General features: G+C 28.7%; 1 protein-coding gene across 1 annotated transcript; it reads right to left on the reverse strand.

Annotated features, from left to right (window-relative positions):
• Positions 1 to 16,552: 16,552 nt before the first annotated feature.
• LOC133671151 (transcription factor CYCLOIDEA-like) lies at positions 16,553 to 18,235 on the reverse strand. Its single transcript, XM_062091804.1, has 2 exons — positions 16,811 to 18,235; positions 16,553 to 16,738 (listed from the first exon to the last, which is right to left on the reverse strand). The coding sequence occupies exons 1-2, from the start codon at positions 17,883 to 17,885 to the stop codon at positions 16,695 to 16,697; spliced, it is 1,119 nt and encodes a 372-aa protein (XP_061947788.1). The 5' UTR covers positions 17,886 to 18,235; the 3' UTR covers positions 16,553 to 16,694.
• Positions 18,236 to 19,924: the final 1,689 nt, after the last annotated feature.

Here is a 19,924-nt window from a genome sequence, read left to right on the forward strand (position 1 = left end):
ATTATAGAGTGTGCAAAAAGAAAAGGAAAAAGAAAAAGAAAATTTGTTGTCACGAAACGACGACGTAGACTCTATCATCTTAGGATTCTTTGGGTTCGACTGCCTTGTTAAGTAAGTCATGAATATAAATTGATAAAAAGAAAAAAATGTTATAGGAAAGGCTATCCATGCATTCCAATATCCTGCTTGGAAACGCAAGTACTTTTTTAAAAAATTAAATTTTTATGTTAAAAATTAATTTTTTTTTATATATTTTGGATTGTTTTAATACGTTAATTTTAAAAATAATTTAAAAAAATAAAAAAAATCATTTTAATATATTTTAACACAAAAAATACTTTAAAAAACAATCACAACCACACTTCTAGACTTTAAATTATATTCAATACGACAAACTTCAATTTGTTTGAATACAAAATTAACATATGTGAGAAACATAAAGTCTAATGGTTTATATAATCATTTTAAAAAAAACAAAGAAAAGAAAATATGTGAGAAATATAAAGTCTAATGGTTTAAATAATCTCATTTATTTTCAAGAGAATAAAAAATATATAAAATTTCAAAGTATTTAAAGAAATAAAGCAAAGGGAGAGAAGTGTGCACCGAGAGAAGAATAAAAAAGTATGAATAAATTTTATTTCAATGTCTCATTGATTCAAAGAGGCATATCTTTTAATAAAAAGTAAAAAACTTTTTAAAATATGATGTCACAAGTCAATTAATTATTAACACTAAACTATTTTCAATATATAATAGAAATAAAATAGCCGCGCTAATTTTTTACCAATATAAAAAATAATCATGTTATAGCAACGTTTTAAAAAATAAAAAAATCTAAGAATTTAATAAATTAAAAAGGTCGCACTTGTGTTGTATGAGTAGTAACCCGGAAAGTAAAAAAAATAAAACACCATAAAACAAGCTTCTCACACTTACACTCACATAATTAATTTAATTAAAAAATAAAATTCATTTTAAAAAAGCCTAATTCAACAAAGGCTAAAAATAAAAATCCAAGTTAACCATTATTACTTTTAAAATAAAAACAAAACCCCATAAAAAGCAAATAAAAAATCTAGCAAAATGTTAGTAGATGAAACTAAAAAAAAATGAGGTTTAAAAAAAATCAAGTAAACCCGTGTGAACTTTGTAAACTCGGGTTAATCTCTCAAACTCATAACCCATTAAATTATAGACCTAAATTCAACTAAGAAGTTCAACACCCACTCGATTAAATGATGGAGGATAAAATCAATAAATTTAATTTAATTAAAAAAATTACTTTTTTAAAAAAGTTAGATATAAAAAAGACCAAAAATAAAACTGAGGCAACATATGTTATTTTAAAAAGACAGATAAATTTCATAAAAAGAATGCTAAAGGATAAAATTAGAAAAAAAACATAAAAAAAAAGCAAGCATAAGTGAACTTGTAAACCCGAGTTAAACTTTTAAATTTGCAAATCGTTAAATTTTTTACTTGAGCTCAACACTTGAAAACTTAAATGTTGAAAGATGAAATCAATTGACTTAATTTACTTTAAAAACAAAATTCCTTTTAGAAAAGTTAAATCTAACAAAGACAAAGAAAACCCCGAAGCAATCTGTGTTATTTTTAAAATGATTGAAAAAACCCATAAAAATAAATTAAAAAAACAACAAAATGTTATAGGATAAAACAAAAGAAATAGCTTAAAAAAGAGAAAAAAAAAACCAAAGAAGTCAGGCGAACTTCATAAATTTGGGTTAATCTTTTAAACTCGCAAGCCGTAAAATTTTAGACTCAGGCTCATCAATAAAGTTAAACACCTTACTAATTAAATGTTGTACGATGAAACAATAAAAAGAAAATCAATCTAAAACAATCTTGTAAGGTAAAAAAATAGCAATAATCACAAAAAAAAATTATATTTGATAGGAAAAAAACTCAAGGATTAAATTATATAAAAAAATAATTCAAAATCATCTTAAATAAAAAAGATAGTAATCAAAAGAACGATAACTAAATTTAAAAGAAAAAAAATCTATGAATAATAAAATTGAAAAATATTTAATTTAATAAATTATTCTAAATAAAAAAATATATTCAAGATAATGAGACCAAATCTTAGGGATAATAACACGAGGGGATGAATTGATAGGGGCGCCAAGACACTTTGATCGCTGCTCTGAAAGTTAGGTTTTGACCACCAAACGATATTGCATAGACTGTCTAAAGACGGTAATTGCTATTAATTAGTTTTAATTTTTTATTTATTAATTTATTAAATTACCTTATTGCTTTTAATAATATTTAATACCTATTAAATAACCAAATATAAAAGATAAAAAAACTTCTAAGTCATAGGAATTTTTTTAATTTTCAAGGGTAATGAAGTGTTTGAAATCATTGAAGATATATGTAAAGTATATCGTCGAGCATATTGCCCATGAATTTCATGCAATCCGTTACTATGTTTTTATGTTTAAATAGAAATCCTCTGGATGAGTTTAAGATTACTTGTTGACGTCCTTTTTTCTATGATAAAAAAATAGTTTTTTGTTTTATTCAAACAACTCCATCATTTCCAATTTTTCTTCTTATCTGAGCAAACTCATTTTTCATCCGCGGCTAATCCTTCCAAGATGCCAGCAAACTCATTTTTCAAAGTTGCATTTACTGTGCTGTTCAATGAACTGATGAAGAGGTAAAGAGAGAGAATTGGTCAAAATGAAAGCTTGATGGGAATTTGGAAAAGAAACAAGAGGATTAGGTGTCAGCAAACTAATTAGTGTACGCGTATGATTAATTTATGGTTTAGTGTATTGATAGAAGTAGTAAACATGAGCTTCAACTCTCATTAATTTCCTCTAAAAATATCAGCAAAAGAAATAAGCACAGAAAGTTGGTGAAATTAGCAATGAAAAACTGGAAAGCTGGCAGAGACATACGATCTTAAACAAACTTGAACTGTATAACTCGCAAATTAGTTCATATCGTTCTGGGTAAATGAAACCAGAGATAGACCATCTTCTTTCAAGAGTTTGAAGTCTTGTATAAAGAACGTTGCATGGCTCCCACTATTTTATAGCCATTAACATCTTGATGGAAGCCAAAGCCAAACACCATATCAGGACAATTAGTTCATGTTGGAGAATTAATCATAGCATAGGGGAGGAATCAATATTGTCTTGTTGCCGGATTCCGTTAAACAACTCGTGTGTTGCCACCATAAGACAGATCACTAAGACCAGCTAAACCATTACTATAACCCATAATATTTGCTATTTAACCCATGCGGCTGTATGATTTGAAAGGCATGTCTTCATCATTGAGGTTTGACCATGGAGCTTGAGGAGGAGAGAAAGCTTCAGTCTTGACGAGTGATGGTGGCGAGTGGTAATTAATGCTGCTAGGCCTTGAGATTAGAAACAGCCAGTTTTTTGATACGCACTTGAATAGAAGCAGATTTTTTACTCGTGATCTTGATAGAATCTCTATGAAGAGAATCTCAATTTTTTCCTCTTGAAGAAAGATAAATCAGAGCTTAGAGGAATGAAAGCAAAAACTATCATTAGGGTTTAAGGGTTTGCAAATTCATCGTTTAATCACTACCCTTATCTAATCTTATTTCAAATCCTAATCGAAGTTGATTACAAGAACTGGGAGCTCGTACATGGGCTGCCCTGAAAAGAACTCACAGGCTAGGGCCAGTATAGGACAGCTTTGCCATGATGGCCCACGACAATACCATGTCGCCACTACTTTGGTCAAATCTCTGGGTTTATTGTCTTTAAAAGAGTGAGAGCTAATGATGTTATAGGAGACACTAGCTAGGTAGCCATGTTAAATCTTTTATAATATATAAAAACATATAGAAGTGATGATAACTATAATAATTTAATATAAAAAGTTAAAATAAAAAAAATCAATTTTTTTTTAAAAAAAATTGAGAAAAAACCCCTATTGTACGGTAGCATGTTTAATGTTTTTTCTTTAAAGATATTTTGGTTTTTTTAACTATTTTGAAAATACTAAAAAGAAAATTAAGTTCGAGTAATAATTTTTTTATTATAAAAGTAAATTAGTAAATATGAAGAGATCTATTTACCTATTTAATTTGGAAATACAACTTGTAACCTTACAAAAGATCATTTTACCTCTAAATTTACATTTTTTTTTATAGAAAAAACATAATTACATTGTAGCAATCCATAGTATAATGAATCTATTTTCAAAGTGAATCATTCAATATCTTTAGTTTTTTTTTTAATATTTTTATTATTTTGAAATAGTATAAATTCATTTTAAATTTATTTTAAAATCAAATTTATTTTTATTTTATATATCTTTCTTTGCTCATTTAACCAAATACTTTTTCTTTATCAATTATTTTTATTTATAACAGTAATAAATATTGCAAACTAGTGGTTGAGACTATAAATACTTGGAAGTGTAACAACGATTACTTTTCAAAGTGTTTTTCATTTCAAAACATATCAAAATAATATTTTTTTATTTTTTAAAAATTATTTTTTATATTAGTATATCATAATGATATAAAAATATGAAAAAATTATTAATTTAAAAGATAAAAAATTAAAATTTTTTAAAACACTTCAACGAAATTCCAAACATACCCGAAAAGTGGGTTAAGGTTAATGGAATGCAAATTGGGTGGAAACGATGGTGAATAAAAAGAGGGAGAAACCTTTGTAATTACAATTGAAAAATGTTTTGTAGTAAAATCACCTCTGCTCTTCTTCAGGAAACTTCTGCTCAACTTATTAACAACGTTTTAGATAGTTTAAAACCAGAATAAGTTAAGAATAACTGAAGACATCGATCTGTAAGAGAGAGAACTTTCACAATTTATCCTAAGTTTGAGGTGATCATCGCACAAATCTCTCAACGAGGACATAGTTTTGGTCGGAGCTAGCATGCCTTAACACATGCACTAAGTATTGGCAATTAGTCTTTCTGCTTATAATCATCAAACAGAATTTACAGAATTTTTCTACTTCAAACACGATCTATATATATATATATATGATTATTCTTTTTGCAAGAATTTCTCTCTCTCTCTCTGTTTCTCTCTTTCTTTATTTCAACTCACTGCGCCATTGCAGCTTGGTCAAGGGCCCTCACCAGTCACCACCTAAACCTAATAACTATTTTCCCCTTATTAAATACCTCCAGGCCTCTCAGGTACTAGCAGGACTAGCACTGCTTTCCTCACCACACCATACTCTCTCTGGTGATTAGCTGCTAGCTCAAGATTTCTGGATCGACGTCGTCGAGTGGATTTCCCATCTAAATTAATAAAGTACACACACGCTTTACCTAATCTGTCAGTAGAGTAGAGGCAACCAGACTAAAACAAAAAAAAATATCCATCAATTCTTTTGACTGTCGAAAGCTGATTCCTCAAGAATAAGATCTCTCTAGTTTATATATAAATTAATAGGATATCTCGTAAATAGATTGAGACTCCATTTGTGTGTGGTCTGTGTTTGACTGTAATAACAAATTTAAAAATACTTCATTAATTAAATCACACTTGCATGAGTTCCACTAAAAAATTAAATAGTTAAAAAAAGTTATAATTTATTTATTTTTTATTTTTTAAAAAATCTATATTTTCAAACCATAAGAAAAAGTATATATCATGGACAATATGGAATATGAGGTTTTACTTTTATTTACATGGACAATATATTTACTCCACAAAAATGCATTTCCTTTTTTGTGGCTCTGTTTATTTTTGCGTTTCAAAAATATTTTTGAAAAAATTTAATTTTTTTTATTTTTTTGCTTCAAATTAATATGTTTTTGGTATTTTTAGATCATTTTAATGTGCTGATATCAAAAATAATTTTTTTAAAAAAATATATTATTTTAATACATTTTTAAATAAAAAATATTATAAAAAATAACCACAATCATACTTCTAATTAGACTTAATATTGTGGGCTCTTGTAATTCCGTTTGAATCCTAGAATGTGTTTAAGAACATGATAAAGATGAATATGGTAAGTTGTTTCATGTGGAACCTTATTAAAAAGTAAAAACAAAATTATGTAAGACTTGTTTTTAATGATAATGTTTTGTGCATTATATGATATGTATTTAAAAAAATAAATAAAAAAACTACCGTATCATAAAATATAAAATATTATTTTAATATATTTTTAAATAAAAAATACTTTAATAAACAAAATAATTACAATTAACTTGCACGATGTGCATCTATTCGGCATTTATCCTAGTCCTTGAAAAGGAAAAAAAAAAAGAAAGAAAAAGAAAAAAGACACTGCTAAGCTACCAGGACCCATGAGCAGCTCCTACTTCTGTAGACTGCAACAACTATATATATATATATATATATATATATATATATATATATATATATATATATATATGTATGATGTCCATATAAAACTAACTACTACGTACTATGAACATCTGCAGGACTCTCAGTCTCACACTCGTTCAAGTAGCGAACAAACTCTTCTCTACAAAGTTAATAAAAAGGAGGAAAAGTTCAAATAGTTCTCATTGTTAATATTATTGCTAGCTAGACGTTCACTACTTCAAAAAGAGCTCAGGCTGCTCAGCCATAAAGATTAACGGTCACTTTTCTCCTTGATCTTTGTTCGTCAGATCCCAAGAGATTCACAGAAAGTAAGTCATAAGTACTTACCGCTGCTTTCGTGACTTCTGCTTCTTCTTCTTCTTCTTCTACGATTTTTGTTTCATTTGATGTCTCTTTCATTCCCAAGCTTTTCACTGTTTGATTTGAATGTTAGTACTGTTGCTTTCTTGTGGTAATTTAACTGTTACTGTTTGCATTGCTTTGTCCTTGACGTGTATATATAACTACGTCGGTAATGACTGGCTACTGAGAAAATGGTGGAGAGAAAAGGAAAATCAAAACAAGAGAAGAAAAGAAGTTAAAGCTAGAGTTTTTTTTTTTTTTCTTGAATCCAAATCAAAGCTCTGATATACTTTTTCCTTATCTTGGGTTTTTTTTTCTTGAATCCAAATCAAAGGTCTGATATACTTTTTCCTTATGTTTTTCTCCAGCAACATGATGAATTTGAATGGAAGTTTCAGAATTACATGTCGAAGCACAAAAAAGAAATGTATATATATATTCTTTGCCTGCAAACTGAATTGTTTGGTTATTTTAGGGAGTGAAAATGGCACTATTCTTTTTCCCACTACTTCACTGTTTTAATGGCATTCTCTTACATTAATTGGCCAGTGCTAACAAAAAATCCAGCAATGAGCATTGATGATGGAAGTGAATGCATGTAAGGTAAGACAGAAACGGCCAAGAACGTTCCCCCCTGTTTTTTTTTCTCTCTTATATTTTGTGCAATATTTGCTTTATATATATTAATTATATTGATGCTAGGCTTTGGCCTAAGAAAGTATGTGTTCTCCCACAAGTTTAGAAGCATTTCTGAGATTTGTTCTAGTGAGATTGCTTTATCAATGGCATACATATAGTTGACGTGCATGGAAATGACTTAATGAAATTGTGTGATTAATTCTATCCATGTATATATTGACGCAACATATAAAAACAAAGATACTTATAAATCAAAATCTTTAAAAACTAAGAACAGAGAAAAATACACAAAATATTTAGTTTTTATTTGTTAGTCATTACAATCATTCAATTATAATAACTATAAAATTTTAATTTGAATAGAAAAACAATTCCTTTTAATTAAAAACTCTAATAATACTGAATAGAAAAATAAAATACAAATAAATAAATAGAATCCTAGAGTTATAACTATAATTTTCCAATAAATCACTTGCTTACTTAAATAAAACTCATAAATCTTAAGAAAATTATCAACTAAATATATAAATATTACAATGAAATTTTTTTATTTTAAAATAATGAGATTTATGTCCCGCATCATGTATCATTCTTTTTAATTCGTCTTGCTTTTTTTTTTTAAAAAAAGAAGCAAAACGAATTAAAAAGAATGAAAAGGAAAGATGGAGGTCAAATTAGGTGTTCGATAAGGCTAGGAAGGGTCATACGACAGATAAGCAAAGCCCTCCCCATCCCACCTAGTAGGTGAACTGTTCTTTTACCCTATATATTCATCAGTTTTCCTCTCTGTCCTCATGGTTCAGAATTTACCAACTTTATCCTTTAGTTAAATAAAAAAAACAACAACCAATTTTACCTTTAACAAAAGGCTAACAAAAAAAACCACGTTTTTATATATTTTTTATATTTCAATCACCTTTTGCTCTCAAATCTCCATATATATATGTTATAAAATCTAAAAAAACACTTAACGGAAGAAAAAAAGAAGAAGCTAAAATTTGCTAATTGTTAGGGAGAAAATTGAGAATTTTAGAAATTAAAAAAGTAACTTTGAGAACTTTTAAACTATAAAAGCAAAAATAAAACATTAATAAACCTGAAGGGCAAGTTTCTTTTACCTTATATTGTTGTTTAGGTATAAAGTTAAGCTACAACGAGCCATGTACATTTCAAGTAAATTTATGTCAAGACATATCATATATTTAAAACTTAGTTATAAGAATCTACTTGAAAGGTCTAGGTTGCGAATTGGATGAATTGATTCAAATCAATAAAGTTTTTTTTTAAAAAAATTTAAAATAATATTATTTTAAAAAATATTAAGTTTTTCACTTGCCTGAACCGGCCTTTAAAACAACGCTCACTAAGTTGATTAACTAGAGCACTAATTTAAGTCTTATAAGTAGGATTTAAAGTATCAAAAAGATGTGATGGAATTTAGGAAAGGAAACAACAACCCTATTGTTTAGTCCATGACCTGTTATATATATAAAAGATTAAGATCTATAATTTGAACATAAACAAAAATTGTAAATTGATAGATGCTATGGAAAAAATTAAGATTCAATTAAGAAATGAGAAAGAAAACAAAATAAGTATGATTGTAATATTGTTAGATTCTGGATTTTTTTTCTCTTAAAAGTCAATGGTAAAGAAAACAGTGTAAAAATTATGATATAACAACTCAAAATTTTCATGTAACTTTCGTATTTTTAATCATTTTATTTGAGTATGATGTGGTAAATAATTATTTTGTGTGCAATTTATCTAAACAATTCATTCCATTATTGATCCTTTAGGTTACCAAATCTGTAGTAGAGTTTCCCTTATAATTTATATATTTTCTCAATTTTTTTTAATCTTTTGGGTAACACAATATCAAATAACTCTATTCTATACATGCAATAGCCTTTAGTCACCCACTAGTTTAATTGTTTCTCCATTTGATTCTTTTTCATCACTTCTCATAATTCATCTTATATTCCTTTTGTTTTTTTTTTATGCATTTATCTTATGACATTTAAGTTCATATTTGTCACTTTTGACGTTGTCTTTACTTTATGAAGAATTACATAATACATTTAACTATGAGGTTACTGATTACACGTCACTACATAGCAACTCATTTTCTTAATTTCTGATTCCTCGATCAACTAATTAATATTTTTTTTCCTTCGTTATCAATTTTCTTGGGTACAATCCTTAAAGTAACTATGCATATTAGTCTCTATTTATTATATTATCACCCCTCTTAACATTTGTTTTTACTTAGTAGCACATCAAACGATATTAAGTTTTGAGTTGTCAATCAACCCCTCTATCATATATATTTTTAAGCATTGATTCTTCATATTACACAATGGTTTTCATTGTACAATCGAGGATAGTTTCAATAGTTTTTGTTACTTGGAATCAACAACACCATGATTTTCACCCACTTGGAAAAGACAACGCAATAGTTTTCATTTATTGGAATCAACAACACCATGGTTTCAACCCACTTGGAAAAGACAATGCAATAGTTTCTAATTATTGAAAATAACAACACAATGGTCTCCATTAAAAAATAAAGACAATAACATGAATTCTCTTTTTATTATAAACAACTAGGAAGTAACCTTCATTGTCCACAATTTAATTTAAAAGACTTATCAACTTAAATAGAAGCGTAGAGAAATGAGAACCTACATCATTATCCTATCATTAACCAAACCATACTTCACTTTTTTAATTATCATTCTTTTGGAAACTAAACACCAACACTTGTTATATTTTAAAGTACCAATAATTGATCATCAACTATCAATTTATATCTGTAATCATTAAGTATCGTTCCTTTCTTATTCTTAATCCTCATATCACGGTCACCAAGTATCATTCCATATATTATCTTAGTCACCAATACTATGACCACTAAGTATAATCCGACCGCTCCCTCACGGATGCCAATCATTCCGACCATCCCCTTATAAAAGCTAATAAATCTGATCATCACTTCATGGATTCCAATAATTCTAGTTATCCCCTCACGAATGCCAATAAATCCGGCCACCCCTATACGGATGCCAATAAATCTAATATATTGGTACCCTTATACCTTTCTTTCTTTTGCATTTATTTCTTTATATATATATATATATATATATATAACAAAATATTGACAATAAAAAATAAACAAAATTAACCCTATTTAAATACGAGGAAGGTGTTGATCATCTATCTAATTTAACTATTTCATCAAATTTCTCATGCACAACCTCATTCTATTTTAAACATTTACCATGTCTATGCAATCTATATTCATTGTCTCAAGTTTCCAACTTAAACTCATAATCACATTAACACATAGTTTCCATTATATCTAATTCAATTCATAATCACATTATCACATAATCCCATAATGTCCCGTTCCTTTCAAAAAAACATTAGTACAAAATCCCATCAAATACAATATCAATTCACAATTATATCATAGTATAGAAATCTTGAATTTCATAAATTAAAATTGTATAAATTCTAAAAAGATAAGGTTTGAATCATGCATCTCAATCTTTTGTACATATTGTCGCTCCTTGTTGTTGTCTTATTAATTTCTTTAGCCTCACTTATACCACCAATGATACATTTATCATCAACAATGTAACCAATATCAATATTTCATTTCAATTCTCATTCAGTCATCATTTTCAAACAATTAACAAGGAAAATCCTTAAAATTCCATACACATACACATTTTCCATTTAGAAATTTCGACATCAAGGTTTCCAAACCTTATTCCTGTACATTCTAAACAAATATCATCATATGCCAAGTATCCATTTAATTCAATAAGTCTACTTTTTTATTTTTATATAATTTCCAAAGCTTTCACATTATATCATAAGCATTCAATATCTCAAATTCAATCAACTTAAATCAATAATTTCACAAGATCTCATCACATGTCTTACATCAATTCACTTTTTAAATATCAAGAATATACTTTTCAACATTCTTTTAACAATTTAAGTACTTGTCCTGCAAGAATACACGTACTCTTAAATTATCATACATTAAACTTAAGATTTAAAACTCACAATGTTCTAATTTAAGCAATGCTATTATGTAAGCTTCTTTCATGCATACACATATTATGTTTTTCTTTTTCCCATAATAATCATTCATATCCCTTAAATAACACAAATGAATTAAAGAAAGTCAAGAAAAGATCAAAACATAAATTTGAGCTACAACAAAACAGTAGACAAAATGGTCTCATCATTTTAATAAATGGTCTAACTGTTTCTCAAAACAGCTAGTTTGTTTTTGGTTTACATTTCTAGCAGCAGTTTCAAACACCAATAATTAACAAAAACATGGTATTCAAGCCAATCCCAATGGTCAAGTTGTAGTTCATCATAATACTCATAACATATTCAAATATCAATATCATCCAACGGTTAAATTACTAGAACAAGGTGTTTAACCAAACTGACCTTAAAAATTACAGATCTACTATTAAGGAAGAACAATATTTACCTGAAATGTTTGTTTTTGATCTCCACTGTTAACACTTTAGAGAACACCTAGATGGACAATGTATCAAAATTACAACCCATTTTAACGGTTGATGAAGGAGCAAACATCCGACGACTACAACTGTGTAGAAGAGTGTTTTCTCTAGAAATTGTCCACTGGCCATATTTCTCAAACGGAACCTGATATAAAAAATCCCTTTGGTTAGAATTTAACAAACATTATGATGAACAACATATCCAAAACAAAGCCTGATCTAACAGTGAAAAATAAAGATATAGATGTCAAAGTTCCTACTCTCAATGTGTTTTCTCTCAAAAGAAAACTCAATCTCACTTAAAGCTCTCAATCATCTCCCTAACCCCTTTATTGTGTTAAAATATTAAGAAAAAAAATGAAGGAAAAAAGCTGTCTCTCTTTACAAACTCATAATCTCACTCAATATTGTTTTGGCAAGGAAATGAAAAAAAAGATTCAATGAAGAGGAACAATGAAGGAAAATGTTTTAGGGGTGTGAACCCTAGGAGAAAAGCAAATGAGTTGATTTAATTTCTTGTCTCATTGTATTTATACCTCCCCTTTTAATAACCCTAGGCCTTGTTTGGCTAGTTACCATTTTACCATCATTCAACCTTTTTTTCCTATATTTATTATTTTTTAATTAATAATTACCCTATTTAACTCATATTTATCTTTTTTTTATTAGGGGTTTTCATATGATCTAAATAAGATAAACTATACTACTACATCTATTTTAGTTTGTTCATCTAAAAATGCCATCCACACTAGGATAAAGATCATTACTAGTGTAAGAAAAATTCGCCTTAGTAGTCTGCAACCATGTAGATAGACGATGTCGGATCAAAACAAAGATCGGGTCCCAATCTAGCACTTTGCTATTGAAGATTAAATCATTCTTAGCAAGCCAAATACCCTAAATCACTATAGCCACATCCATAAAACAATATTCACTAAAATAATGTTTTATGATTTTTTAGTTTTGTTTTTCAATTTCACCTTTCAACAACCCAATTTTTTTTTAGTTTTTCTTCTTAATTTTATCTTTTAATATTAGATTATTTTGGGAAATGTGTTTCATAATTGTTTTTTATTTTCTTTCTGTCAGGTTATATATGAGTCTCATTGATTTAGTTTTTTATTTATTTCAACATTCAATATTAGATCTATTGGACATAATTTTTTTCAGTTTTTTTTATTAATTTATCTTGATTTCATGACCTAGGTTTCTAATTTAATAGTTTAGTCCGAGTTGACGTGAGTAATTTCTTTTGTCACTTTTTCTAATTGATTATTTTTATTTCATTTTTAAACACTAGGTTGGTTAGAAATTAGTCTTCATAATTTCCTTTTGATTTTAATTCTATGAGATTATCTCAATCTTATGATGAAAGTCTTGAGTTTGGCGGGTTAACCTCAGTTGACTCAGTTAATGTTTTTTGAATTTTTTTAATTGAATTTTTTTTTTCAATTTTAGCCTCCAACAACTCAATATTCTTTTCTTTTCTTTGTTTTTTTTTCAATTCCATCTTTCATTATTAGGTTGCTTGGAAATTAGCCTTTATGAATTTTTTTAATTTACTTTCTGTGGAGTTTTCTCGATATCATAGATGTAGTTAGTTTTCTTTTCTTGATTTCAACCTTTAATATTGGGTCTATTAGGAATAAAGATTCATAATTTTTCTACTTATTTTTTATGAAGTTATCACAATCTCATGATTCAGGTTCCAGGTTTAACAAGTTAGTTTGGATTGACTTATATTATTTTTTTTATCTTTTTTAATTGATTTTTTTAATATTATCCTTCAATACTAGATTGATTTGAAATTAAACTTCATAATTTTTTTTATTTACTTTCTATATATATATATATATATATATATAACTTCATATCTTTCAAATGAGAAAAAGAGTTAATTTATTAGGATAGCTCCATCGGAATGCATAATGCAATAGTTTTGTTTTAGCATAATAAATTCTTAAGATATGTGTCCTTTCTAGGAAAACAGATTATAATTAAGAGCTTGAATTGTTTCAAATATCTATATATTTAAATATTTCTCAAGAAAAAAAGAAGATAGAGAAGGGTCATTATCTGTTTCATGTGATGCTTATTTTTAAGTATATTCTTAAATGCAAATTAACAGAATGATTAATTATACTCTTATTGTATATCAAACTGTATACACAGACGACAATATGATATTCAAATGTATATCAAACTGCATTTTTGCTGTCAGATATAACTAGTTACATATGCAGGTACTGCTTAATTACAAAGCATTAGGATAAAATGGTGGCCTACTTATTTACAAGCTATTCGACCTTTGAGTCAAAAAGGTTGTTGACTTAAACATAGGCTTCTGTCTGTTGGTAGGAAGACATAAGAGAGTGGAATTCATGGAGATTTTATAGGACTGCTGTATAACTTGGTTAAACATCTATTCTCATTTTTCATACTCAATGCTACAAGGCAAAACGTACTTGCTGTAATGCGTTAATTAGATGTCCCAGAAATTAATGTTGTTAGATGTGATGAAAACTGTCACAAACATCATGGAAAGCATGATGACAGGAAATAGTAACATTCTCTCTTTTTCTTACATCAATTTATTTAAGTGACAATGATATATATATATATATATATATATATATATATATATATATATATATATATATATATATATATATATATATATATATATATATATATGTCATGTTAGAAATCCAATCCCATGTAAAAGAAATAACTAGAATATGTAAAAATAATGTATAAAGTTAAATAACTTTATTTAAGTGACAATGATCATAGTTTTTTAAATGAAATCTAGACTTAACTATTAAATTTATTATTTATTATTTGAAAATCACCTTCCTCTCAATTATGGAGTTCACTTAATAGAAAAAAATCAGGAGAAAGGAATAAAACATATGTTTAAGAATATTAGCTAGAAAAATTTGCATGGCCTCAATATAGGGAATAAAAGAACATCCATACTATATACATACACCCTGTACAATTTCTTTTTCTTTTTTTTTTTGGAAAAACAAAGTATGCTGCAAATTAATTCATCTGCGATAATGAGAAGCAACAACACGAATACCCATCTGTAACACACACACACACACACACACAATATAGGAGTGTAATATGACACATCTCATTCAGGAGGAAGGTAGGTACAAGTGCAAGCAAATAACTTGAGGTAGATCTCCATATATGATTCTATGGGAAAAGTAACAAGTAGTAAAATGTGTCTATCTCTTCAAACTTATTTTTATTTCCCAGAAACTGATGAACACATTAATTTTCCCATAATCAAATTGGTTTTAGTATATCATTTTGTATTGAAACAGGAGATATATCATTTTTCTTTTGGTCACACGAATGAACATGATTGTAGCAGCAAGTTCAAGCATGGATGCAGCAACTTTCAGGATTTCCACCACAGACGCTTGAAGGTAAATAAAGTATGAAAAGGGGGGGGGGAAAGGAAACAATTTAAACATGTCTTAGTTTGTATACCGAGATTTTTTTCAGTTCACCAAAATGTGATTAATTCTCTTTTTTATAGTTGTAATTTTTCTACTTATGTGGGTACAATAAAAGGTAAATTGGTAATGTCATAGAATGATGAATATTTGTTTTATAGATAAAAAACAAAGCATATAATTTTCTAGCAATTTCTTAATCTGTAAATCATAGATTAGTATGCATATATAAGAGGGTTTTGTTTCTCTTAATTATACATGTTAACAAGCTTCTAATTTTTAAAATCATTTGATTTATATAATTTTCTTAGTCAGACAAGAAGAGGAAATTATAAAATTAATTGATGTTTCTAGATGAGGTAAGTATATAGAAATGTGAAATCAACAAATATTGTATAGAAGTGGTCAAGTTTACTTGAAAGTGAACACAAGCTAGACCTTCGTCTACATACAATTAAATTGCCAGTAAGGATTTCGAAGCATTAACTTAAATCCTGTGTGTTTTACTATTAATAATTTTCGTATAGCACAGTTGAATTGCCCTAATTATTTTCAGTAAACTCTAAATTATTTTTATTTTTTATTTGTAGGGAAGTATATGGTTTTAGCTCCAACTTTATTTAGTTTTAGCAGTTCTCAAGGCATGCAGCATGTAGAACTTTGGAGGTAGAATGTTCTGAATGGTGTCTGCCATAATCAGTTCCAAAGAAATCCAAGAAAAAATGGAAAAGAATAAATCATCCTCTAAAGCTCAGTGGTTGTTAGTTCCATAGACAGCTTGAAGTTTTTTTTTTTTTTTAATTTTGTTTAATGCTTTTAACCAATAATTCTAGGAATGAAACATCCTCCTTGACAAAAGTGAATCCCTATTGTCCATACTCATTCTTCCAGTGTGTGGTTGCTATGGAATCAACTTCTTATGTTGAAAATAAAAGGGAGATTCTGGTGTTGGGAATTTTCTTTGTAGAACAAGAGTAGGTAAATTTTGAGGAAACTTTTAGTAGTAGCACTCAAATAAAATAAAACATATGGAGAGCCATATTTTAGCTAAGTTTGTACTTTGATTTAGATGCAATATTGATGTTTTAAAGCACTTACTGGATCTGTATGCCAACATTAAGTTGAGTTGTTATCTGCTAAACCAAAATGTAATTAGCAAAATATCATAGAATTGAGGGAGACAAATATACAGAGATAAGAGATTAATTAATTTATTTTTATTTGAAAGGTACTCTATTTCTAGGATACCAAGAGATACAGCAAGAGAACTGAAGCTTACATCTTTAAATAGTATTGTTCATAACACCATCTTATACAATACTGTTGACATCAATTGTTCCCAGTCCCCCAAAGTTTTCCATTCAGTTGTATTTCTGCAAAAATTGAGGTTGAGATTGAATCAATTGCGACTGAAATGTGAGAAGTTTTGTGTTCTCATAACAAACCTGTAGACGGATTCATGTTGGTAAAAGGACGGAAGCTGGAGTGCGCAATTGCACTGCTAATGTCCCAATTTTGAGCTAAATTGGGTAAGTAGCTGCTGTTGCTGTTGTTGTTGCAACTTGCATCTTTTAACATTAGAAGGTTTTGCTGATAACCCATTGTTGCAGATGGCCTCAACTTCCTCCTCATCACTATCGATTCTTCGATGATGTTTCCTTTAGGAGAATGATTGGCAAGTGAGTGGTGAGAGCTTGGATCTTCAACTTGACCACGAGCAACAACCTTCATGGAGGATGTGCCATTGTAGGAGGATGATTTCTCCCATGATTGATGTTGGTTCAAGGGACTTGGCTGCTTCAAGCAACTAAAGTCAGGACATTTTTTCGTCTCATGGAGCCTTCTAGTACACATTTTCACTCTAGTCCTTTCCCTAGCTCTTTCTCTAGCTTTTGCCCTTGACTCTTTGACAAGAAGATCGACTGCCATGTTTTGCATCTTCTTCATCTTTTGCTTTTGACTCTCTGAAGGTACTCTGTCCTCTAGGTCCCCACTTTCGGATACAACTTCACAATTAGTAGAAGTAGAAGACAAGCATTTCTCACCTCCATTCTTGGCTAGTTCCTCAATGGCATATTTTGATTTGGTGAGAAGCCAGTCTAGGGTTTTACTTGCTTTATCAAACCCTAGCATCTCTTGGAGATCAAAGAACTTACGCGCGATTTCAATGGATAATCTCACTCTCCTATCTCTCAAGCCTTGAGCTGTGTAGATTTTGCTGTGCCTATCTTTCTTCACAGATTTTTTTCCAGCAGGAAAATGAGAACGATTATATCCATCGAGAGCAGTAACATCTCGCTCAGACATCATGCTGTTGTTTGAAGCTGCCATGTTCATCACGGTCTCAGTGACTGGTAATGGGTTGGTTGATACTGAAGGAATTGTGAGCGGATCAATGTGGTGGTGCTGTTGATGGAAAATGTCAGTAGTTTCATGGTCAGTAATGTAAGGAGGAGGGTTGAAAGGAGAAGAGGAAAGGCTCTGAAAAAGATGGATAGTACTGCTGGTGGAAGAGAACATCTGTGGCTTCAATGGCACCTAGAAAGCCCTAGCTTCTTAGAAAGGAAAGCAATTTGACATCAAAAAGAGGAAACTACCTGTGGTTGCCAACCAAAAGCTCCAACCAATTTTAGTCTTTTCAGATTTACTTCTTCGCAAAAAAGGAATGAATAGAACTGCTTGAAAGACCTTCATGTACTGATGAGATCTGAGGAGAAAGAGAAGGGTAATTTAAACACAAAGGTTGGATTGAATAAATGAACATAATGGTAAATGTAAAATGTTAGGGATAATTAATAGAGTTCGCTCCTCTTTTTTTTTTTTCCTTTTTCCCCCCTTCAAATCTGGGGCAAAAGAAAGGAGAGAAACACTACTCGTAACAATCCTACTGGAGGAGGTAATTTTTGTTCTTGTTTTTATAAATAGCTTGATTTTTTTTTAATTTTAAATTAATATCTTTGATGTCTCATTAATATTAAAAATAAAAAAATATTATTTTAATATATTTTTAAATAAAAATCATTTAAAAAAACAATTCCAATCACGATTCTAAACACCTTTTAAAACCGGCTGTAAAGCACACAGTTTGGTGCCTCTTAATGTGGTAGCAGCAAAGACTGGTAGGGACTGGTGGCAATCTGTCCAACTTTTAGCCTTCTAATTTAGAAACAAGTAACTAGGTTTTAGACTGTAGATAGGTAGCTAGGTCTCCCATTAAATGTAGAGAGAGCAGAAACCTGAAAACGAGTCTAGGGCTAATAGTCTTCTGGTGCAATTAGGTTATATTTAGCTACATATCATGGAATAATCATGGTAAAATGAGCATTTAGGCTTCTCCCATGAGTTTGTTTGTTTCGTAGGACGTCTGTATATTACATGTAAATACACAGCTACGTGTTAATTTGTGGAGGGTAGAGGAGGGCTTACCCGAAAAATAAAAAGAAAAAGAAAAATCTTAGTATAACAAGAGAGGATAAACTAGGAAATACAAGCCTATAAACTCACAAGGAGTAACGAATATATAAACTTCAACTATGATATATATTAAATGATATATTTTTTTAAATATTAATACAGCAACATATTAAATAATATTTTTTTTCAAATATTAAAATTGTGACATATCGAATTGATAATGTTAATCTGTCAAATCTAAGATTCAAATCATGAGATTGTAATAATCATATTAAAATAAATTAAAATACATTATAGAATCAAATTCTTAATCAATACAATTTTAAAATATAATCAAACAGAGATAGCTTCACATAAGGCAAAATAAAAAATAATCACGAAACTCAATTCCCAAACAATATTATATTGAAATATGAAATTGAAAAAAAAAAGATTGAGTTGTTGGAGGGTGAAATTTTAAAAAATAAATTAAAAAGGAACAAAAAAACAAACCAAGTTATCTTGGGTTAATCTGCCAAACCCGTAACACAAGTTATGAGATTATAATAACTATATGGAAAGAAAATAAAAAAAATATTCAATAAAAAATAGACCCAAACAAATAAATAGAATAAACACGGGTCAACCTGCAAAACTTGCGATCTAGATCATGAAATTAAGATAATTTCATAGAAAGCCAATTGAAAAAATTACAAAGTCTAATTTCTCACCAGCCCAATATTGAAAAATAAAATAAAATAAAATTCAATTAGAAAACGAAGCCTAAAAAAAATCCAAGTTAACCCAATTAAACTTGTTAAACCTATGACCTTGATTATAAGATAAGGATGAAATCATTGAAAGAAAACTGAAAATAAACTATAAATCTCACTTCCAACAGATCTAATGTTAAAGGTTGAATTCGAGAAAAAAAATTAAATACATGAGATTGGTACATAATCTAACATAAAGGAAATAAAAAAAAAAAACTATAAAGCACAATTCTCAAAGCAATTCAATATTAAAGGATGAATAAAGAAAAGAAGATTCAGTTGTTGAAGGGTTAAATTGAAAAAAAAAAGAAACTAAACAACAAAAATAAAACACAAAGTTTCCCTCCTCCTTACCATCTTAAAAAAAAAAAAGGCCTGCAACTTCTACTGGCA

This window comes from Populus nigra, chromosome 13 (genome assembly GCF_951802175.1).
Source record: "Populus nigra chromosome 13, ddPopNigr1.1, whole genome shotgun sequence".
Lineage (NCBI taxonomy): Eukaryota > Viridiplantae > Streptophyta > Magnoliopsida > Malpighiales > Salicaceae > Populus > Populus nigra.